At 36.8% G+C, this 25,168-nt stretch overlaps 1 protein-coding gene across 1 annotated transcript in view; it reads left to right on the top strand.

The window, feature by feature from the left end:
- The window catches only part of Snx7 (sorting nexin 7), an 81,435-nt gene that overhangs the window by 13,581 nt on the left and 42,686 nt on the right, over nt 1–25,168 (top strand). The window contains exons 2-6 of the mRNA XM_042684564.1: nt 8,649–8,831; nt 14,072–14,182; nt 14,818–14,982; nt 17,086–17,284; nt 22,311–22,510. Of these exons, the coding sequence (XP_042540498.1) occupies nt 8,661–8,831; nt 14,072–14,182; nt 14,818–14,982; nt 17,086–17,284; nt 22,311–22,510 (846 nt within the window). The 5' untranslated portion in view covers nt 8,649–8,660. The remainder of the gene's footprint in view (nt 1–8,648; nt 8,832–14,071; nt 14,183–14,817; nt 14,983–17,085; nt 17,285–22,310; nt 22,511–25,168) is intronic.

Raw genomic sequence — 25,168 nt, 5'->3', positions numbered from 1 at the left:
GGGAGAATTACTAACACCTCTCTGTCACAAATTAATTTAACTGTAAAATCTGGATGATAATGATAAAATCATGGTTCCTTCTACCAGGCTGTTAACAGGATTAAATAAACCACTGCATCTGTATGTTGCTAGGGCAACATTTCAGGCACAATTGCAGTGTGTAGGATTCTTGCTTTCGTTTCATATAATCGTCCTTTTTGAATTTGAAGTGAGATCTTAGAGGATCAAAATTTGATTTCTGTCTTTATGGAGGGTGTGTTTGGATAGTTTAAATGGTGCTAGATAAACAACTACTTAGTTCAGTGTGGAGAGAGCAGTGCCTTCTAGAGTCAGAAGAGTCTCCTGGGAGATGGAATTTAGGACACAGGGTACTTTTAACTTGGAATAATTACAGCACATCTTTCAGTTATTGCTAAATATGATACCAATATCCTGATGCATTTTTATTGTGTTTGCTTTGTTTTGTAGTGGGACGTGAACTCAGAGCCTTATGATCGCTAGGCAGGCACTCTACTGCTGAGCCATTTTCTCGGCCCAATATTATTTCTTAAATGCCCTGGTTTGTGTTAATTTCCTCTTTAAACAACTCACTGCAGGTAGTATCTGCCAGGCAGTCTAGAATTACTAGTGGATGAGGGTATTTGATGAGTCTATTTTAATTGGCTATTGATTGTTCTGATCTATGTATGAGCATCTATTAAGTCCCTTCCAAAATGCTCTGTAAATGTGTTGCTTCTTTGTAGTGTAGCCCTTCCCTGGGGGAACATCTCTAAGACCACGTTTTTGTTCACAGGAGTAGTGTTATTTTTACTGAAGTCCGGGTTCCATTTTAGCCACACCCATGGAGGGCAGGGCCAGCTGCTTGTGTTTAGAATCCATTTCCCTTGAGCTTCTGAGTAGAGTCTGCCCCATGTCCTGTCCTGAGGACCTGCCTCTGGTCCCTTCAGAAGTTCCCCCAGGGAGTATTTTTCCTGCTCATTCTGCTTTTGATTATTCATCAATGAATCCACACCTGCCAGTTGGCCTATGCTGTTTGCTATGTCCATCCAGCATTTCTAGGAGATCTTTTTATCATTTGTAGCCCTCAGGGCTTTGAGGAGTATCTTTGGCCTCCTGTGATGTGACTTACTTCAAGGCCCATGTGTGAACTGCACCAGTGTGGTTGAGCACACACTCAGCGAGGGTTCCACTGACATTTCAGTTGTAGCATTTTATTTGGCCCCTGAGAGTCCTCGCTTATATGCTGTTCACCTGTCTTCATAGAGGTGGATAGAAATTGATACGTGGGTATGTACACCTCAGTATCTTTTTTGAGAAGCCTTTAACAGAAATGCAAAGGCTTTAAAAAATGATACTGTACTATGTGAATTCCTTTCTGATTTATTTACCCTCTCAGGTGTGGTAAGTCTTGGCTGTGATGTTGCATGAGGATATGGACACTTCTCATTGCAATTTTGTACATGCACTCTTGTATGTACACTGCGGTGTGTGTGTCCTTTTCCATTTTATACCTGCATTTCTTAAAGTTTTGTGAATTTTATGCTGCATACTAATCACGGACATCTATTCTTGCTTTGGAATGGTATTTCATTTCATAAGAAACTCAGACAAAAATGAATTCAGTTCTAACTCCCAGGGATTAATTTATGGGTCGGTCGTTAGCTCTAATCATGGTTTCTTTACTTTGCCTGTTTCCTCACAAAAATGGAGAGGAAAAGGAGGAGCTATTCATGATTATTGATATCAAGTTACAGGGAAGGGAAATGTACTTTAAAGACATGAGGTAAGGTTTACAAAACCTAAGCCATAGAAAACCTTTAGACACCGTGTACAGCACATTTACTGTTTCTTTTCATCCTCTCCTAGTCCTTTGTGATCCTAATTGATTGTAAGTGACAGATCCCACCTCAGAGCAGTGGAATGACTTCACCAAGTACATATAGCTGGGAGCCATAAGCATGGACTTGTAAACATTTAGATAAATAAACTTGAATAAAGGTTGGTTTTGCCAGGCTACTGAGACTTCTGCTTTTGACATACCACACCTTAGTCTGTTTCTGTGGCTATACTAAAATACCAGAGTCTTACTCATTTATAAAAAGAACAGAGGTTTGTTTCGACTTAGGATCCCAAAGGCTAAAGGCCCAAGATCAGGAAGCTTCATCTAAAGAGGCCCTTGTGCTGCTTCAGCTTCTGCTGGGAGAGGGAGGAGCACTGAGGCACAAGTCGGAGAGCCATAGGGACGCTCTGTCACAGCCCACTCTTGAGAGAGATAAACTAATCCTGTGAGGATTACACTAATCCATGCATCAGGGCAGTGCCCCCAGGACCTTAAAATTTTCTGTGATCCAAGGTGGAATATGATCTTTTTAGAAAAAGATTACAAGATGCCACTGCTTTTCCATATCTTTACACAGAGGCAGTTAAATGTCAACCTGAGTTTTGATTTTTTAAAAAATAAATAAAAGCATAGTCAGACTTCAGCATGACATTATTTCTTCAGAAGTGAAAACGGTAGGCAATAAAATCATATGAAAAATTTCTTCGGTCAGTGTACCACTGTAATGTGTCTAAAATTGGATGAGCTACACATAGATTCAAGGTAAGTACTGTTAGAAAATTCCAAAAATAAACAAGAAATGGAAGAAGGGATAAGTAAGTAAGTATATATGCAAGCATGTGTATACTACTTAGTGATAGATCTTATGTCACACAAGATTGGAGTGGTGGCTCACGCCTGTAATCCTAGCTACTCAGGAGGCTGAGATCTGAGGATTGTTGTTCAAAGCCAGCCCAGACAGGAGAGGCTGTGAAACTCTGATCTCTGATCAACTACCAGAAAACAGGAAGTGGCTCTGTGGCTTAAGTGGCAGAGAGCTTGCCTTGAGCTGAAGAGCTGAGGGACAGCATCCAGACCCAGGGTTCCAGCCTGGGAGTGTTATGTAGACAATGGCTTGCTTGGTGTTGGCTCCCAATCTCTCCACCCAATCGTATTTGCAACTTGTGTTCCACAGCCCTTTCTCACTTATTATTACCATTATTATTATAAGCAGGCAAATTGGAAGGCTGTGTAAACCAAAGCACAGCTGGTAGGTCTAAATTTAGGCCTAGCAGGATGAGTAGCTTCTCCAACTCCTTCCACTCTTTAAGTGGGGTTTTTTAACCAGATGACTCTTGGTGTGCGAGCTTCTTGTGTAATCAGCGGTTTTATTTACATGGCCTTTTCATGCCAGGATTTTGATTTCTCACACTTCTCACATTGATTTTTTTATTTCTTTCTCTCTATACTTGTAAAAGGAAAATAGCTATTTGTGCACAGATGGTAGCTGAAATGTAGCATTATCAGAATAATTCACACTGTGTTTATGAGATGTAACATTTATATATTTATATTGATGAGGAGCGTTTTACTAAGGGGTATGATGGAAAGACATCTTTAAAGAGGTGATATTTCACCTTTTAACTGATTTCTTTTGATGTTTATCTCCTGAGCATTCAATTACTGACAAGCACTCTGTTGTTTTAAATTCCAGTGAGGCATGTTACCTGTTTCAGTAGGAGCATTTTGAAACGATCTCATAGCCTGGAAGAAAGAAGGCAGATCCTTTCCCCACAAGTTACCAGAGTTGATGATTATCCTGTAATAAAACAAATGAGTGGATCAAAGATGAAATATTATAATCATGTAGATGCCCTTCCTTCTACCCATACCTCCCTGTTCAACATTTTTCTTGGATGTTTGTTTATTTATTTGTTTTGTGTCTTCTTTTGTGTGTGTGTGTGTGTGTGCCAGTACTGGGGTTTAGACTCAGGGCCTGGCCACTGGTCCCTGAGCTTTTTCACTCAAGGCTAACACTTGACCCACACAGCTCCACTTCTGGATTTTGGTGGTAATTGAGGAAAAAAACCTTACAGACTTTCCTGCCCAGGCTGGCTTCAAGCTTTGGTCTTCAGGTCTCAATCTGTTGGGTATCTATGATTACAGGTGTGAGCTACCAGCACCAGTTCATGTTCCATGTTCCACTTTTTATTGTGTCTTAGTTTTCCAGGGTTACTGTATCACTGAAAGGACATCTTACATATCAAACATTTGACATTGTCCCCCAGTTCATGAGGCTTGAAGCCCATGGTCAAAGGTCAGCAAGGCTTCTTCCTTTTCTGAACTATAAGGGGAGGATCTGCTCTGGCTTCTTAACTTGGTTTATAGAAAGTCTTTTGTGTTTAGATTATCCTTTCAGTATACATGTTTCTATGTTCAAATTTCCCCCTTTAACAAAGATATTAGTTATGTTAAATTAGAGAAGTTTTTGGGGACTTGAACTCGGGGCCTGGGCACTGTCCTTGAGCCTGTTTATGTTCAAGGCTAGCATTCTACCACTTCAGCCACAGCACCACTTCCAGCTTATTTGGAGTAGTTTATTGGCAATAGGAATCTCACAGACTCTCCTGCCCTGGCTGGCTTCAAAGGGAGATCCTCAGATCTTAGCCTCCTGAGGACCTAGGATTACAGGTAAGTACCACACACACCCAGCTGGGATTATTTTAATGACCTCATCTTAACACAGTGATGTAACACAAAGTCTATTTCTAGAAATAAAGTCATATATAAAGGTACTAGGCAGTAGAATTTCAACTTGAATTTGGAGCTGCGTAAGAAGAGAGAAACAATTGCATCTGTAGCAAATGTGTTTAATGAAGCAAGAGTAACAACCGGTGCAGTGAACTTGCACTTAATTTGTAAATGGTTTTGCCAGTAAATTACTAGATATTATACCTGCAGCATCTATAGATTTGTTTCAGTAGTTACGGAAGTAACTTCCTTCCAGTGAAAGAATTGCTTTCACACAGACAGTGACACTTTGGGCTTCCTGCTCTGTTGTGTTCATTCAGATCTCAGCCTGAAACCACCACAAGGTTTGCTTGGCTGTGTGTTTGTGCTTTTTCACCGTGTTTGTTATAGGGATGGTATATTAAATGTGACTCAAGAAGCAGAAGTTTTGGTTGTGCGAATATTTTCTTCTTTGCTATAATCTGTTGAACAAAAAAAAAAAAAGAAAAGACATTCTTTCTTTGTTTAAAAGACTGTATCCAAATGTTGAGAAAGAAGGAAATGGAGACAGAGATGGTGGAGGTTTGTTTAGAAAGAACAAATTTTAATGATCCATTGCTCTTGAAAAGCATCAATCACAAAAAGGTTAAATGGAGTTATTTTTTGGTTAATTGCTTCTTTGGATCTTCTCAGACACTTTTTTTCTTTTGTTCCTTAGTTATTCATGTCCAAATGTAAATCTTCTAAGTATTGTCAGTGTATTTTCTTTCCTTTTCTTGGAGTGAATCTAAAACACTTTGGATAGTCAGTTTTATTGAGGTTTTAAGAACATTTTTGAGTGATTCATGGTAATTTAAATCCTTCTCCTGAAATCTTGGATGTTGCTAAATTTCAGCCTGCAATTTTCTTCCTTTTGCTAGATATCCAAGCATATTTTTATGACACTGCACTGTACTCATTGGAATTGTGAGCCTTCGCAAATTAATGCCGATCTTTCCCACTCTACAAAAGGGTGCATTTTAAGCAGAGGAAATGGAATGCTAAATTATGTAGGAGGTTGCAGAAGTGGGCTGTGGTAAACGGAGGTGAGGACAGAGGATGCCAGAGCGCAGGGTGGTGTGCAAAGTCAGTGTGATTTAAAGTACGTTTGCCCATCAGACTTAAGTTCGTTGGTTTAGAAAAAGTATTGTTTATAGGAAATGGTTTCTGAGATGTTGTTGTTGTTGTTGTTATACTGTTGATTGCATACTTATTTCGAAGCTCTAAATTCTATTCATGGCTAAATAGTATTATTTATCTAGTATCCCATTGTTTATTTGGACCATTTCATATTCATTGGATTCTGAAATACTTGGAAATTTTTCTTTTAATTGTGCAGCCTTGCTCAGTAAAGAAAAAAATAATAAGGTAGTCCAAGTCAAACAACTCATTAACATAGCATCATAGTACTCAGTACTCTCAGAACATACCATGGACAGAGTTGACCTTAGTGTTGACCTGTGTGTGTGTGTGTGTGTGTGTGTGTGTGTGTGTGTGTGTGTGTGTAGGTATTACCACATAGATTATGTTTATTTGAGTACATTTAGAAAATGCGTAAGTCCACATTGATACATTAATCCGAACAGCATGCCAACATCTAGAATATCCTCTTTCTATTTTTTCTTTATTTATTTCCTTTTTCCCTTCACATCTGGAATGATTTCTATTTTTTTTTTTTTACAGTTTCTATATTCAGTCCTCTTTTCCCTTCCTTCCCTTTCTCCCTTTCCTTGGTTTTCCTTTCCCCTGTCATACATGTATAAGCTAGAATCTGGTGGCATGCACATTTTATAGTCTGTTTGTTTAATTATATAGTGTGGACTCCTTTTTGAGTTATTGTATTTTCTTTTAAAACATGACTTAATCTTTTTTATTCTACCCAATCATCAATAAAATTTATGGTTTTCTGTCATACACACATAAATGATTTCACTAAAGTCTGGTTGTGAATTATTTCCTGACTCTGTAATGTTGCATGTCCTTTCCTCAAAAGGAAAGTTACCTAGAAGAAAATAGAGTTTTAGAACATTACTACCACTGCTACAGAAATACTTCTCACATTCTGCAAACAGTGATAGCCACACCTAGCATAATCACCATTTAGATTTATCATTATCCTTTCCTTTGATGTTTCAAAGGATTACTTATTTTTTAAAAAACGTATAGCCTTTTCTTACCCATTCTGCATCCTTTTTCTGTCCTTTGTTGGTTGTTGATCTATTCATCTTCTATCTAGCAGTTTATTTACCTTCTATTAATCAGTTTATCTGTAGTTTTCACCTATTTTTTTCTCTACATATATTTTGTATCTGCCTATCTGTATATATAAACATATATATATATATATATATATATATATATATATAATCATCGTGTTATCTATTTATTAAGTAGCCTACACTGACTTTGAAGATGCCCTGTAGCCCTAAGGTGGCCTCAGACATGTGGCACTCTGTCTCTCCTCAAATGCTAGAATTAGAGCATGTGCCATCATGTCTGGCTTTTTCCTTTATTGGAACAAGACAAAACAAAACAATGGAAGTAAACGTATGTGCAGAATGACCCATGAAATTGGCCAGTGGAGTTGGCGCTGAGGAGGCATTCAACAAGTTTAAGATTAAGCATGAGGCTGCCTTGCTTTTCCTGTCTGGTTAGAGCTAAGAGACAATTGGTGTGGCATAAGAATTAATACAAATAGAGAGGTAAATATATTTACAGCAAATAGGTAAGTACTTTCAGGATGAATGGCTGAATATGCCAGTGTTACAAATAAAGAAAAAAACAAGGTTAGAAGAAGTCATGTGGCATCTCAAAGTAGAGTTGGAGGTATCTGTGGAATTCTTAGAATTTCCTGGTTCCATTTTTATCTGCCTATATAGCTCTAAATCTAAAAGTAATATATATGGGATGTTATTCACAAATATGGATTTCCTAGCAGTCATATTTTGGTTTGTAAATACTAATCTCCTTTAGTATTTAGAACTGTTAGGAGGAGCAGTTCACATGACTTGAGTCAGGGGCTTACTCATTTTTTTGCTAATACTCTTGGAACAAAAAGAAAAAGAAAGAAAGAAAGAAAGAAAGAAAGAAAGAAAGAAAGAAAGAAAGAAAGAAAGAAAGAAAGAAAGAAAGAAAGAAAGAAAGAAAGAAAGAAAGAAAGGAAGAAAGAAAGAAAAAGGAGGGTTAGAGGGCATTTGTTTGATATCTGTACTTTCCTGGTCTTCTCATGTAAAATCTGAGTAGGAATGTCACCTGACCGCATGCATAGAAGAGGGAATCTGAGGCTTTAACTGTTGTTTGTCTGTGGATTTTCAACTAGCTCTATGATTTTAGTTTCTATTTCCATCTTTGGTACTTTCAATTCCCAAGCCTCTCTGAGCTTTCTGACTCATAAGTATAGAAACTGAGAAGTACAAGATCAAGTTCCTGACAGGTTGAGAATCGGGGAAAGGATACTTCCCTTAATCCTTTGTGATGTGGCTTGCCCCTGTGTTCCCAAAGGCGCAAAGTAGAGGGCACAAAGATGGCTAGTTCCTTCTAGCTCTTCTCTAAGGTTTCAAAGCAGTACCCTCATCACTTTATGTCATCCCAAAAAGGCCCTTCCTCTTAATACCATTGCATTGAGGATTAAGTTTCAGAAAGCATTTTCCAGGGAAGACAAGCATTCAAACTGTGGGAGCCCTTCCTCTTTTCCTTTCCCCTTTTCTCCCTTTCTCCCTTCTCCTTCCCTTTCTTCCCCTTCCTTACCTTCCTCTCTCCTCTCCTACCCTCCCCTGTGTTGCTTTATTTGTTTCCTGGGTTTTGATAGGACTAACCTAAGACTGTGATTTTTCCCACCTCTATCTTCTGTGTAGCTGGAATTACAGGTGCGAGTGAAATTAATATTTATGGGATAGACATTAATTAAATCATACAATCATTTTGCCATGTCTGGTAAAGTTAAATAGTTAACATAATCATACATCTAAGTCAAAGGGTTCTTTATGTTTTGACATCTTTTCTTACCATGGACCTGATCTAAGAAATAGAAGGTTTTAGCTGTTTTATGATGCGTTTTCAGGATGCTTCGTTGATGGACATGAACTCCTTCAGTCCTGTGATGCCAACCTCTCCTCTGTCAATGATAAACCAAATCAAGTTTGAAGATGAGCCAGATTTAAAGGACCTCTTTATTACAGTTGATGAACCGGAAAGCCACGTCACTACAATCGAGACTTTCATTACTTATAGGATTATTACCAAGGTAAACATCAAAGGAACATTTTCTTGAATATTGCTCCTCTGTTCTAATTTTTGAAAGAACCTCTTTTGTAGTGTAACTAGAGGGGAAGAGGCAGGAGAATACAGACATAAAACTCACTGCCTATTCTACAAAATTAAGAAAATTGAAAGAAGAGGTGAGGTTGGGAGGGACAGAAAGAATGGGGGAAGGGTTGACCTTGATTGAGATTCATTGTATTCACATACTGCTTTGTTGAATGCAACTACATTGTACAAAAAGAACCTTAGGCCAAGTTACTGTATTTTTTTTAACCATTTTGATTATTTTTGTCCTATCAGTTCTTTATAAATTGTGTTTATAGCTTGATATCTAAATTGATTTGAGAAATAGTCACTGATTTAGTTGAGTTTTTAGAATATGGCCATTTATTTTTATTTTATTTTTTGTTGTTGTTGTTTTTCTGTATGTAGTTATTGAGGTTTGAACTCAGCGCCAAGATGCTGGCCTTTAGCTATTGTGCTCAAGGCTGGCATTCTGCCACTTGAGCCACAGCTCTATTTGGGGCTTTTTGATGGTTAATTGAAAATAAGAGTCTATAGGTTTTCTTGCTCAGGCTGATTTTGAACTTTGATCCTCAGATCTCAGCCTTTTGAGTATCTGGGATTACAGCTGTGAGTCACTGGTTCCTGGCTCTCTTAAGTTTTTACAGGAAAGCGTTGTGAAGAAATGACTTTGAAAAGCCTCCAAGTGGACACAGGTGATTCCGGCCTGCAATTTCAGTGACTCAGGAGGCCTAGATCTGACAGTGTCAGTCCAAACTCAGTGTAGGCAGAAAGGTTTCTGAGACTCTAATCAAAATGTTAACCATCAAAATGTTGGAAGTGGAGCTGTGGCTCATGTGTTAGAATGTCAGCCTTAAGCAGAAAAAGCTTAGGAACAGGACTGGAGTTCTGAGTTCAAGTCCCAGTCATTGATAGACAAAAATGTGTCTCTTTTTTAACTGCACATAGACTCATCTCCTGTTCCCATGTCTACTTCTCCTGCCTTCTCCTCCCGCCTTCTCCTCATACAGAGCTGAAGCTGACTTGGGAATATTACACAGTGCTTCTCTCTCCCACTCATTTGCATATACTTTTCCTTTTGTCTACAGTGTCCATCTTCCTCCTTGACAGAACTGCTGTTTATTTTCCAAGAAAAAACCCAAAATGTCAGGGGACTCTGAAGATTTCATTAGTCACTTCATAGCGCTGGCTAGGAAGAGTCATCTTTCCTGTTTCCTCATTCCGTTCTAACTGAGCTCTTCTGGGATGTACAACAATATACAGCAAAGAAATTGAAAACATATATTTAGTCCTTCAGAGCCAAATGATTATTTTTAAATCAATAAAACTGAGATGATGATAATAGCACCCAATCTGATAGCAGTGCCGTACGATTTGATTTAGGAAAAGTAATCGATGTGAAACACTTAGCAAGGCGGCCGATGTGGCAACGAGTATCCAGGGCCTGCCATCTACCTGTGTATCCAGTGGTCACTGTGTGTGTTTGTGTTTATCCCCAGTTAACTCTGGTTGCTTTTCAAACAAGGGGATGAGGTTTAAAGATCTTAATCATTCCAAGCACCATTCTTAGGATATAGTAAGTAAGCAGTTTAATTTCTTTTGGTGAGTGGGTGAGTTAAGAGCTGTATAATACCTTGGTTATGTCAAGAGAAGGTAGAGCAAGGAAATATGGAGTTGAATCTGGCCATGTCCTCCTGTCCCTTCCTCACTGTGAGTTCTGGTCAATTAACTGTCTTTAGCAGTTTCATCGTTTGTAAGAACCGTAACAGTGCTAATACTGTAGGGTCTTTATAAAACTTCAACGTTACTATAGACATATTGCTAAGAATATAGTCAAGGTTTTCCTGTTACTACTGTTTCAACATTCATCCTCATCAGCTTCCCAAGAAGACCATTTGTAAGCAGAATTGTTTTCCCATCATTCATGTCTTTCAGAGTGACAGTCTTCATAAGCTACCAATGGATGTCATTGGACTGTAGACACGAAATGTTTATATTTGCATCATACTTTAAGTGTAAAGCAGTTGTCATTGTAGTTTTATTATATAAATCAGCTTTGGTTTTGACTTCTCTTTATTAGGCAGTGAATCAATTCACTTTTGCTCAGAACAGTTGTGGAACTTAAGTATTATGATTTACCCTCACTACATTAATGAAGACTCTGAAACTATTAACTTAACAAAGGTTATATATCATAGTGGCTATCTGAGCTGCATTTAAACACAAAATTAAGCCACATCATCATGTATTTGTGTATCTAATTTTCATTTTAACTATATTTTATTTTTACTTAGCTTCCTTTCTTTTGCCATGTAGTCTGAAATATATTACAAATAAATAAATATAAACATCGAATGGATATGCTAATACTATCAAAGTTCTTTCTTTGTTATTAACATACCTTTATTTAATAATTTGCTGCATGAAATAGTTACTGATTGTCACTTGCGTCCTAAGTACTATTGTTTTGTATTAAGAGTCTATCAGTGATCAGGACACAACTTGCAAGGAGGTTTCTGCTTTAATGGATCTTTAAATGAAGAGATTGGGGAAAGGGTGCAGGTGCGATGATATTGATCCATTTATTGTTAGTTGTTTAATTAAAATTTTAAGTGTTGTGAAGGAAAATGTAACAGTTTGGGGAGCATTCTACCTAATGGATATTTCAGGGATGACATCACTGGAAACGGTTTAGTTTTATAAACATTTATATTCATCTTTGCTACGGATTCATAAGGCTACACTCACATATTCCTATTTACACTCACACATGAATAGTCTCCTGCTTTGGAATGATCTGATTAAATAATTATAAGCCGCAGAAGGCTCATGTTCCAGACATTTATGCCTGGTATGGAAATCACCCTTGACCTGACATCTCTGAAGAAGTACTCCCTTTTTTGGAGCTGTAGAGATTACTTTCCTATCAGGTCTGTTGAAATGCTAAGAGATTAAATAATGGTCTTTTTTGCCTTGTCCTTATTATGGAGACAAAACTATAAATGTCTATGAGTGTGCAGTTTGGGGCTAAGTTATGTTCCTGGTTGATTAGGATTTATTTTCTTGTAAAGTTTTCTAAAACTTCAGCGCTTAGGATAATTGTTTGTACGTGACCAAAGACCAGTGTTTGTTGAGTGAATGCATTTAAAAATGTGGGTCATGAGACTATTGATATTAACCTGAAGTTTACTAAGTAAAAAACCAGCCACTATTTTCTTTCTTCTTTTGTTTTTGAAATTCTGCAATCATGTTGTCATTTCTTTTTATTTTTAAATTTAGTGTGGTTATTGTAAAGGTAATGTACAGTTACATGAGTCAGATGAAGAGTTCATTTCTTTTTTGAACAATGTCGCCCTTTCCCTTGCTTTCTCCCAGTTTTTCCCTCCCATCCCCATCCAAAAGTTGTAGAGTTCATTTTCAAATATGTTCTAGTGGGTATCATTGCTGCATTTGTTTACCCTTTCTCCCTCTATTTCTATGCCCCCCTTATCCACACAAAGACAGATAAACTAACAAATGAGACTAAAGGAAAAGAAAACAAAAACAGCAATAAAGAAAAAAATATCCTCTTGTTTCTATTTCCTGGAGTTCATTTCAGTAAATATGTCTTTCATCTTTGTGTTCCTCTCCTAAGAATATTCTCCTTTGGTCTCACTGTGTGTAAATGCCTAGAGACCTGTATAATTTATTATATCCCAGTGTAAATATGCATAGAAAACTGTATGCTAAGTTATTTGTAATCCAAGTGAACTTGGGCTTGTATGTTCTTTCCAAATTAGAGATGTTTCATCAAACTCAGTTATTCCAAGGTTTTGAAACCTTCTGTCTATCTTCTTATGTCCAGGGTTGGCTACTTTAGAGGGAATGTTGATTCTGTTATCTTCTGTAGGGAAATTAGTCATGATTTTAGCCCATTTGATTACAGCTGTTTGTCTTATCTTGGTTCCTTCAGGAATAAAATAAAAGTCTGAGCAGAAAGAAGTAGTGTCTTCTCCTTAAGACTTGTCCTCTATTTTCCTTCTCTGTGATTTTTTTATGCTGGAGAATCCTTTTAACTCAAGGACAGAGAGAGGCCAGAATCATCCAGTTGTTTGGCTTGTTTTTGTGTCTTTCTGCTGTAATTTATACTAGCTTAGTTTCTTAGATATCTGCATCTAATGTCCCCTTACTTTTTCCTACTATGCTACAGATATTCATTTTCAAAAAGAAAAATGGGAAGATACAGCTTTCATGAAGTTTATTTCATGACAATTAAGATACTGCATCTCATGATATGAACGGCTTAATTTTGTAATTGGCACCTCCTTGAGGATGATTAATAATTTTGATGATAGTGAAACATATTTGCAGTGTGTTATTCCATCTTTACTTCTCCTGGAAAATCTTAACCTAAATATTACTGCACGTAAATTTCAATATGTTACAAATTGAGTTAAATAAGATGTTGGTGTGAATGAGTGTTTTTCTTCTGAGAGGTGAGTCTGCACGAGCGTGTTTTTGGTCTGGGATTTACAGCAATAGATGTGAGGACAGCTATTTTTAATGTATCTGATTAATTTTTTTAGACGTTTAGGCATATGACTCAAAATGAATATCCCCTCAGAGATGACAGGAAGATTTTTTTCCACATCAAATATCCATTAATTTACATTTGTTAAAACAGTGGTAAAACCACTCTGTGAAATGTTAGAATTTTTATGTATGAAAAGCAAATTCTAGCAAAGCACTTCATTTGAGCAAATTCCAAGGAAATATTTTTCTCAGTTACATTCAGGTTATTTTCCAAATTATAAAAATAGGATGTTCTTCAAATTCTGAATTCTAATCATCTTGGGGGGAAAAATTATATTGGAAACCTAAATTCAGAACACATTTCTTCTTAAGCGAGAAAGTCATGCCAGAGATAATAGTAGCTATGATCTTGTGGAAGGCAGATGGTTGTTGTAAGACAGATTTTTTCAGTTTGGACTTTAAATTTAAGCATCATGTTTGCTTTCTTTCTGGAAATACCATAAAGTTTGCTTTATTTCATCTGCTACATGAATAGAGGACTTAAAAAAATAGAGACTGACAAACACTGAATAATTAGGATTTAATTTTTCTTAGAGACCCATTTATTTCAGTATGTCTAAAATAACTTTATGTAAATGTAGTATGTCTTCTATTGCATGGGCTGTTATTTTCTCCTGTTTTCTTCAGACATCTCGAGGGGAATTTGACTCCAGTGAATTTGAAGTTAGGAGACGCTATCAAGATTTCCTTTGGCTGAAGGGAAAACTTGAGGAATCACACCCTACCCTGATTATTCCAGTAAGTTTACTCCAGTAAATTTCACCAGAGTTTTCATAGAATAGTCACTATTTTTCCTTTAGGTTTTTGGAATATCTAAAACCTAATATTGCCAGGTGCTAGTGGCTCATGCCTGTAATCCTAACTACTCAGGAGGCTGAGAGCTGAGGATCGTGGTTCAAAGCCAGCCTGCTAAGGAAGTTCTGTGAGACTCTTATCTCCAATTAGTCACCAGAAAGTCAGAAGTGGCATTGTGGATCAAATGGTAGAGTGCTAGCCTTGAGCTAAACAAGCAGGGACGAGCCCTTAGTTCAAGCCCCACAACTGAACAACAGCAAAAAAAAAAGGTAATGTTATATCTTTAAGTTCAGTGTGATACATTTATCTTAGGAATAATTCTTCCTCAACTTTCCAATGTAAGTACACATTTTAAAAAAACTTGTATTATGTAATAATCATATGTAATATTTTGGTTTCTGGTATTGTGAATGTTTCACACTTATTATAACAAGTGATCAGATGTTTAACTACTCTTCCAAATATGAAGAGTATAGAATCCCTTGTAAATCTGTACCACATTCTGTTCAGAATAGTTTTCATATTTATTTGTTTGTTTTTTTTTTTTTTTCTTCTTTTTTTTTTTTTTTTGGACGCAGCCATTACCAGAGAAGTTTATAGTGAAAGGAATGGTAGAGCGCTTTAATGATGACTTCATCGAGACGCGCAGGAAGGCACTGCATAAATTTTTGAACAGAATTGCTGATCATCCAACTTTAACATTTAATGAAGACTTCAAGGTTTTTCTTACTGCAGAAGCCTGGGTAAATAATTTTGATTTATTCTCATAGAACCTTTCACTCTCTGTCACTCTAGCAGATTGTAGGATTTCTCCTGTAAGTCTTTGCAAATCCGACTCTGAATTGAAATGGCGTTTTGAGAAGCACTGGAGAGCTCTGTCTTGTAGGGTATGACCTTGTGTTAAATTGACATGCACGTTCTATGACATACCCATTACACAACTCTGCTGTCTTCCTTACATATTAAGACTCTTCACTTTGTTGATGACTTTTTAAACTTTTTTTTGAAAGGGCAAGATGCAGATTGAATATATTGTCAGTACTAAACCTATATATACATTTGTATTGATCCTATTTTGAGTAGTAGGTCAGTATAAAAGTCATTACTAAATGAACAAGTACGGTTGGATGGATGAAAGGAGCAGGGAGAAAAAGGAGAGAGAAAAACACGGTCTCATCTCTTTACTTGCCTTTGAGCCATCTATGTGAGGAATAACCTAATTTCTAATATAGACCATTTGTTTTCTTAGCTATTTTCTCACATTTTCTTTTCTGTTTTCTCTTGTGAAGCTCTAACTCAGCATGAAAGATAATATAAGGACAGAGGGTCAGTATGAAGCAGTTAGTAGTGTCTCAGTGGTGACAGGCAGACCTGAGATGGAAGTCTTTTGTGAGTTCCTACGCATCGAGTTTGTGGCCTGACTCTGGAACCTTAGAAGCCGTTAAGAACATTCCTATGGTCCTCAGTTGCTGTAGCAGCTTTCCAGCTGTGGTTTGTGCTGTCTCTGATCAAGTTTACTCTATCACGTGAACAAAGTGGGGTCTAGTCAGTGGTGGCACCTACTGTTTCTCTATAAAACCACACTGACTTGGAAACAAAGCAATTTATCATATCTCTATATAAATAATAGTGTATAAGGCATGCAAAAAAGACAACCTGGAAGCAGATCGATATTACTCAATATTTGAGTGAATAATACATAATCTGCAGACTAGGTGGTAGATGTTATTTCTCACCGACTTCGTTCTTGTGTGTGTGCACCCTTCACTGCTTATTTGAATGCAACTCTGTCTTTTAATAAATACTATGACTTCTTCAGAATCCTGTACAAATACTAGAGCTATCATTAGTTTCCTGGTTTTTTTGTTTATAATTGTGCCACAGTTTTGAAGGGATAATTTGATTCATAGTGTACCCATTTATAGCATCTCTTCTCTTTTGCAAGTCTGTAGCTGCCCTTTCTAGGTTAACTCTGAAATTGTGTGCTTGTGTTTGTATGTATACATAGATATAGGTGTATAAAAGTATATACATATATATATATATAAAATTAAAATCTTTTTCTGCAGTAGGGGTGGTGTCACAGTTGACCCACATCAGGTAGTATCTATTTACAAACTATCCTTATGAGTTTAAGGAGGCAAAGCTGGTTTGTGCCTAAGAGTAGAATCAGAGTTGGCCTCTGAAATCGTATTGCCAGGACTATCATCCCTGCTCAGTCACTTCTGTTCTCTTAGATCTTGAGTCAAGTTACTTAACACTCTTGTACTTCTATTTTCTTCTGAAAATATAAGGATGATAACAAGACCTACCTTGTAAGTTCATTTTGAAATAGTGTGTGTGTGTGTGTGTGTGTGTGTGTGTGTGTGTGGCTAGTATTTAGAATATAAGTGTTACCATTATCATACCTAAAGAATTAATGAAGTCTTTCCATTGTTTCTACAGAATGAATGTAGACTGTGAGAAATCTTCCCTCTATCCTTTCTCCATTAACTTCATGTTATAAAATATACATGATGGCATAGCATATCATCCTCTTCTCCAGTATCTCCTTGAGTACTGTTCTTTCTGTTACATTCTGTTCTTTTAAAGATTTATGCTCTGAGGAAGCATTATACACCTGATTTACGTAAGTACTTTCAGAGGAATATTTCCAGAGGACTGAGAATGGGAGGAGAAACTATGCCATAAAGAAACTCATCTGCCTCAAAGTAATATTAAAATATGATACATATGAAATAGTTTCGTTATCTTCATCTGATTCCTAATTAGATTTTCTTTCTTTGTTTTGAATTGAGCCTTGAACTCTTGTTGCTTCACTATAATACTTTCTGTTTCATCTCTAGGATCTCTCCTCTCACAAGAAGCAAGGACCTGGGTTGCTAAGCAGGATGGGTCAGACAGTCAAAGCTGTGGCATCCTCCATGAGAGGGGTGAAGAACCGGCCAGAGGAATTCATGGAAATGAATAACTTCATTGAAATATTTAGCCAGAAAATTAATTTAATAGATAAAATATCTCAGAGAATTTACAAAGAAGAAAGGGGTACGTAAAAACACTGAAGCGTGATTTCTAAGTTGTTTTCTTCACTTGTGGGATCTTCACATTTGCTGGTGTGGAGTGGTGACACTGTTAGAACCTCACTGTCAGTGCATGGTTTATACCCTGCAGTGTATTGGAAATCTCTGAGTCTTTCCTGATGTTGAAGGTGGTCATGACCAGCCCCATTTTGTTTTCTTTTTAAAATAATTTTTATTGTAAAGATGATGTACAGAGGGATTACAGTTACATAAGTCAAGTAAAGAGTACATGTCTTTTTGAACAGTGTCACCCTCTCCCTCATTTTCTCCCTTCCTTACCTCCCTTCCCCAAGTTGAACAGTTAATTTTGACCATAGTGTCTAGTATTACTGCTGAATTAGTTCATCCTTTGTCCCACCATTACTGTGCTTCTCCTTCCCCTCCCCAAATCAGATAAAGTTACATACAAGACAAAAAGTACAGAAATTTTTTTTTAAAAAAGTGAGGGGAAACAGAAAGAAAAAGAAAAGTACCACAAATAGAAAGCCCAGAAAATGGGAGATCTTTACTAGGTATATATCAGACAAGGGTCTCATATATAAAATATACTTAGAGCTCAAAAAATTAAACTCCCCAAAAATAAATCCTCAAAGAAACAACAACTCAATTAATAAGGGGCTAAAGACTTAAAGAGAGACGTCTCAGAAGAAGAAAAAATGGCCAATAAACACATGAAGAAATGTTCGACATCTCTGGGCATAAAAATGCAAATCAAGGCAACATTGAGATTCTACCTGACCCCAATTAGAATGGCCATTATCAAGAAAACTATCAATAACAGATGCTGATGGGGATGTGGCCAAAAAAGAATTATGTTACACTGTTGGTGGGAATGTAAACTTGTTCAACTACTCTGGAAAGCAGCAGACTAAACACAGAGATTCCCTATGATCCAGCAATCCCACTCCTGGGCAGTTATCCAATTGAATACAAAACCAGGATACACTAAAGACACCAGCACAACCATGTTCATTGCAGCATTGTTTACCATAGCTAAGATATGAAGTCAACCCAGATGCCCCTCAATGGATGAATGGATCAAGAAAATATTGTGGTACATATACATAATTGAATTCTGTGCATCCATCAGAAAGAATGACATTGCTCCATTTATAAGAAAATGGAAAGATGGAAAAAGTTTTACTAAGTGAAGTAAGCCAGACCCAAAGAAACATAGGTTGCATGGTTTCTCTCATTTGTAATAATTAGAATGTGCCTATAAGTCTAAAAGTAAATATAATGGGTGGTAAAAAGACAAAAAGTTATATTCGGACATAATAAATTAAACAGGACTCTAAACATTCACACAGGGTGTTCTTAGGAGAGGATCACAAGGACTCAATAGCTATGTGCATATGATCATATGAAATGATGGTTATTGAAATGAACTCCCAAGAAATGGAAACAATAGGTTTTTTTATTTTACTTTTTGTGGTCCCATTTGGTTTTATCAACTGCTAACTCTTCCAGCTCCCATACATACAAAACAAATACCGGTAAAGGAAGACCCGAGTATATGGATAATATACTCAACATGGATCAAAGAATTGGTGTCTCCAGATGTAGGTTTTATATATTTTATGTATTATATATTATTATTCTTGCAAACTTTTTGGAGGATGATGAAGTATTAGGTCTTTCTAAGTATGCCAGAAAAATTTCTGTATTGGTAAGTAAGCTTTCCTCCTACTTTCTGTCACTAATATCTTTTCTGATATAAAAAAACTTTATAAATTAGTCCTTATTTCATAATGATTATTCTCTAACTCTAGGATAATTGAAAACATTTTCTAATTTACCTACATTAAAAATGGATGACTGATTTCACAAATATATTTCCTAATATAAGTTGGTATAAGAGATCAAGAAACTCTTTAAAATAGAAGTCCCTATGTTGATGACTTATTTGCTAATTGCTTATGTCCATCATTTTATTGGAAGGTCATTTGCATAATCAGGGCAACAGTTTATTTTCTTTCTCTTGTATGAAATCTAGATAGACCTTACACATAATGGGTGCTCATGTAAAATGCTCATGCAAAAAGAAATAATATAAGATTTGGAGTAGTGGCAGGGAAACTTGCCTTACCAAGAGTTGATTGATTGTTTTGAAACACAGTTTAATAACTTGGTTTGGTCTTCATCATTTTTTAATTTTTCCTTTCTGCTTCTTTCTCTCTAATTTTGAAGTGAGGGTCTCACTCTTAGAAAACCAGGCTGGCCTCAAACTTGTAATCTTTCTGCCTTTGCTCACCTAAATATGGGTTCCCAGCATATACAACCATATCCAGCTATTTGCAACTTTTCTTCATCTCATAAAACTTATTTTCTAATTGGGTTCTTAGCTTTCAGTTCTCTTAAGCAGATTCTAGGTGCATAGTAAGGTTGGATAGCAATTCAAGAAGTCTCTGGCACCTATGGACATTTGAGCTGATAGACAATCAGTATAATCTACATTTGCTGATACAAGGGAATAGTTTCAAAATCTTTGATAGACTCCAATGTTTCTGATATATTCAGGAGGAAGGCTGGATCTTTGATAGACTCTATAAATCTGAACTCTCAGTTTCTGAAAGTGAATATTCCTGGTCCAAATGCTGGGGACTTTATTGGTATTTAGAATGCAAAGCATACTTGCAAAGACTTCATTCAAACTGATGGAATGTTGGCTCCTGTAGCTTTGAGAAGCTAACTTATCTACAGGGTTTTTCCCCCATATTCAGATCATGAAGGTTTTGTGGATCATAATTAGTGGATTTGATACTTTTTTGTACTCAGATGCTTTTCTCCTTTCCTTTCCTCCTCCCTTTCCTGTTCCCCCTTTTTATTCTTAAATGTCCTTTTCTTTTCTTTTTCTTTTTCTTTTTTATGTTCCCAGTCTATTCAGCAGAATTAATTATATTGACCACATGCTGCCTTATTTCTCTGTGGTATAGATTAAGGGAAGAATGATTTTCATCCTTAAGATCTTCTTTAGAACTAGAAATTTCATAAACAAATTGCAATAGAAGTCATTAAATGTTGGCATGCAGGTGTGATTAGCATACTAACAATTTTTAGAAAGCACTGCATGTAAAAAACATTTGTCACACATTGCCATACATAAATTGAAAAAAGAAATGTAGAATTTTTGTTTCCAGACATATTAGTTTAGTATGGTCACTGTTTAACAAAACAGATAGACCTAAGCTCAGGATAGGAATTTGGGCAACTCTAGTAGTAATTAAACCTTCTATGTTTATTAGGTAACAACTAATATTTCTGTCAATTTTAAATTTAACATCTTCAGTTTATTTGATCATGTGGGCTTTCAAAGCTTTAATAGTGTGATTCATAGCATTATGAAAGTTTCAGTAAACTAACACATAGTCCCCTGAAATTTCAGAATTGCATGAATAATATATATATAAATGAAATACATTCCTAGTATGAGCAGCCTGTAATCCTAGCTACAAAAGACACTAAGATCTGAGGATCACAGTTTGAAGCCAGCCATGGCAGTTTACGGTCTGTCAGATTGAGACTCTTATTTCCAAGTAACCAGCAAGAAGCTAGAAATAGAGGTCTGGTTCAAGTGGGAGAGCAGCCTTGAACAGAAAAAGCCAAGTGAGGGTCCAAGGCCCTGAATTTGAGCCCCAACAAAGGCACAGAAACAGAAATTAATGTCATTTACTTATCTATCATTCATTAAATAGCTTTGGTTATTTGTTTAATTTTTGTTAATATGAAGATATTTAACACATTGTATATCAGACATTTTCTACAAAAATAATAAGAGTTAGCTTTTGTTTCAAGGAGCATATAGGCCAAGAATAGTAGGTAGATAACCTATGTAAGCAATTATAATAAGATAATGCTTCACTAGTAATAAAAATTGATTCATTGAGGGTAAAAGCAACTTGAAATCCTTTGGAACAAAAATCAAAGGAAATTTGTTTGAGATAGGGTTTAAAGAATGAGAAGTACTTGGTTGGGTATAGAAATGGAAGAGGCAAGACAAAGCAATATGCCTAGATGTGTCCCTTTCATTCATGAATGAACATTACTTTGGCCTGAGTCAAAAATAGATCTGGCAGAGACTCTTGAGAATTGAACCTAGAACAGAAGGTAGAGAGTTATTATAAAAGCCTTTCTGAGTCAGTGAAGAACTCTGATGTTTCTTGTGATACAAATGGAAAGAGGGAAAAATAGGAGTTAGAGATGCAGTGCAAGTAGATGGATTGAGTCGACATTTGAAAACCTAAATAGGTTCACCCATTACAACCATGATATGTACAAGACGCTATGTCAAAAAACAAACTTTACAATTTAGGTGAGCGGGGCCGTGGGGGGGGGGGGGGGAGTGGAGGGGGGTGGCGGGGATTGTAGTTGTAGGAGGGAAGGGATGGTAGGGGAAAACAAAGGAGGAGGCAACAATGCTTGATCAGAAATGTACTCATTACCTTGCTCATGTGATTGTAACCCCTCTGTACAGTATTTTCACAATAAAAAAAAACTTATTTAAAACAAACTGGAGGAAAAAAAAAGAAAACCTAGAAATTAGTTCTGAACGGGTGTGATTCTAGGAACATCTCCAGGGTTGTGCTTGGATAGTCATTGCCATTTATGATATAGAAACACAAGGAAGGAAAAAAGAAGAGAAATTTTGTTTAGGACTTATTCCCTATGAGATACTTCAAATGTAATCATATCATAGGTAAATGTTGGTAATAGATACAGTAAATGCGTATTTTTCCCAAACAGGAAATTTTTAACTGTGAATAATATACTATTATTGATTATACCCTATACCACTATAACTTAAAGATTGAATTGGGAAAACTGGGATGACTGGTCAGGTTAATTACAGATGACATTCATTTTCATATATTCCTGATAAATATGTGTGCATGATAAAAAGAATGAAATCTTTTTCCGCTGTGCATAATTCAGGGATTTTTTTAAAGCATCTGTCAGTTGGAGAGCTTACTAACTCACGGTTTGTTTTATAGAATATTTTGATGAGATGAAAGAATATGGCCCAATTCATATCCTGTGGTCGGCGTCAGAAGAAGATCTGGTTGATATTCTAAAGGGCATCGCCAGTTGCATTGATAAATGCCGTAAGGCCACTGAAAGACGGATGTGTGGCCTCTCAGAGGCCTTACTTCCTGTCGTGCATGAGTATGTGCTTTACAGTGAAATGTTAATGGTAAGAACACCTATTTAGAGTGCATCGCAGGCCCTTGCAATCTCATCCAGGTTCTGTAAAGACATGTTCTAATACTGCCTTTTCACCACTGCTTTCCTGTCCTAGCAGGATGTTGAATAATTATCAGTTCCCTGATTTGCTTTAGCAATGTATCTATTATCATTACATAGAAAGTCTTTGAACAAGACCTTGAAGTTTTGTTCCGACTTCTAGTTGCTTAAAAAAAAAAAATAGCCTTCAAATTAAAATGTCTTTCTGTCACCATTTCAAAATTCTCTTAATCCTGCTATCTTCAGTGTTTTAATTTTACACCGAGCTACAATTTTTAGATATTTGGGGTTTAGTAATGCTATCTATAGTCCTTCATTCATAGTAGGAGCCACATCTTGTTTTTGATGTTGTGTATCCTTGTTTTCAAGGGATTGTTTTTCCTTTGCCTCTATCTTGGTAAGAATAAGTGTCATAACTGTAAACATGGGATCTGTCTCCTTCTATTTGTTGTGTGTGCGTTTTGTTTTTTTTTTGAGGGAGTCACTAAATACTGTGTGGACAACCAGCTTCTTGTGTTATCTGGAATTATTGGGTCCTTCTGGAAGCAAACCCTCCTTGCTTCCCAAAGGCTCCCAGATTTCACTGCTGTCTAATCTCCTGCTCTTCTCCAGCAGTTTCCTTAGCCACACCTTTTGTTTTTACTTCATTATTATTTACCCGCTGTGTTCTTCCCAGAGGTTTGATTTGTGTATTCTCTTCCCTTAATGAGGTAATGTTTTCCCTCAGATCATGTCAAAGTTAGAAGCTGTACAGAGAAATATTGTTACTAAAGGTGTGGAAAATCATTAGAGGTACTAGAAAGAATTTTTGGACAGAGCCTCGACTGAATCATTTTATGGGATTCTGTGATATCATCTGTAGTATTTGTATTGTGGCTTGGGTTCTGTTTTTTTTATTGAAATATTTTTTCAGTTTCAGTTTTTAAATAATGAACAATGATGCCATGATAAAGTGTATTAATTAAACCAAGGGCTGGTGGCTCATTTCTGGTTGTTCAGGAGGATAAGATCCAGAGCATCAGGGATTGAGACCAGCCTAGGCAGAAAAGACTCTTGAGATGCCATCTTCAAAATAACCAGCAAAAAGCTATGCTAGGGGCCTGCTTCAAGTTGTAGACCACTGAGCAAACAATCTGAGCAAGAGTTCATGGTCCTAAATGCAAAACCCCAGTATTTCCCTTTCCAATATTTTGTTGTTGTTGTTTTTGTCGGTTGTGGGGCCTGAACTCTGGGCCTGGGCGCTGTCCCTCAGCTCTTCAGCTCAAGGCTAGCACTCTACCATTTGAGGCACAGTGCTACTTCCGGCTTTTTCTGCTTATGTGGTGCTGAGGAATCAAACCCAGGGCCTCATGCATGCAAGGCAAGCACTCTACCACTGAGCCACCTTCCCAGCCCCTCCAATATTAAATTTAACTTTCACTAGTGGCTGGCCTTATGAAGTGAACTCTTACTTAAAATATATCTATACATACAAAGACCAATACTTTATATTTATAGACATAGATTGTAAACATGTGGAGCTGAGTTACAGCATCATTTGGATTACAGGAAAGAAAGTTTCTCATTTTTTCTTGACTATATCTATGTTTATGTTTTTATTATGATCTCTCAGATGGATTTCCTAAAGGATATAAGACAGTTACAAAATTTTACCTGTTCTTCACTTGAACCATCTTTGTATCCTCCCCCATCATAGCAAGGGCTTCCTTGATATTATTGTCCAAAAAAAGGAATTTGTAATAATTGATTGGTTTTTAAGTTCTCCAATACTGGGACAGATGTTCATCTCTTTTCAGATATTTTAAGAGTAATCCCATTGGATGCACAATGGATGTTGATTATCTGGGCATCTTAAATCCTCAGACCTCTCATTTCTCATTGAAATGCTACAGAGCCATCTTTTTGCCTTGCATATACCTGATTTGTTTCTAGATGCTTCCCTGTGTAAAAACACTCCGAAGGGCTGGCACTGAGGCCTTTCTGTCTGACCAGCACTTATGAACACTAGTTATTTGCTCTCCTAGTCAGCTGTCTTACTTCCTTAATCTGTATAGGCCATTTTTTATGAATAGACCTTCACTTCTTTAATTAACATGGTGAAAAGTAGTGAAAGATGAGTACAAATAAGGAGACCTTGCCTTGGGGCTGGGAAAGTGGCTCAGTAGTAGAGCGCTTGCCTTGCATGCATGAGGCCCTGGGTTCGATTCCCCAGCACCACATAAACAAAAAGAAAAAAAGCCAGAAGTGGCACCGTGGCTCAAGTGGTAGGGCGCTAGCCTTGAGCTGAAGAGCTGAGGGACAGCGCCCAGGCCCAGAGTTCAGGCCCCACGACTGGACCCCACAAAAAAAAAAAGAGAGAGACCTTGCCCTTATGAAGTCTAAGTAGAAAAGTGACTCACCAAGGGAAAGACACTGTTAAACATCAGCAAAACCATTCAACATAACGATGGATTTGTGCATCCACATTGATATCCAAGGGTCTTTCAAGTTTAGAAACCTTGAAACATGAATTGATGATTATTTGAGAAAAAAAGTTTAGACTGCCAAGTCAAAAGTCACAAATTCTCATGTAAAGTTGGCTAATTAAACTGGATACATATTTGTTATC

This window comes from Dipodomys spectabilis, unplaced genomic scaffold (genome assembly GCF_019054845.1).
Source record: "Dipodomys spectabilis isolate Male_0828 unplaced genomic scaffold, ASM1905484v1 ptg000002l, whole genome shotgun sequence".
Taxonomy (NCBI): Eukaryota; Metazoa; Chordata; class Mammalia; order Rodentia; family Heteromyidae; genus Dipodomys; species Dipodomys spectabilis.
The sequence above is the reverse complement of the archived record's forward strand: the minus strand, read 5'-3'. Positions and strand labels throughout refer to the sequence as shown.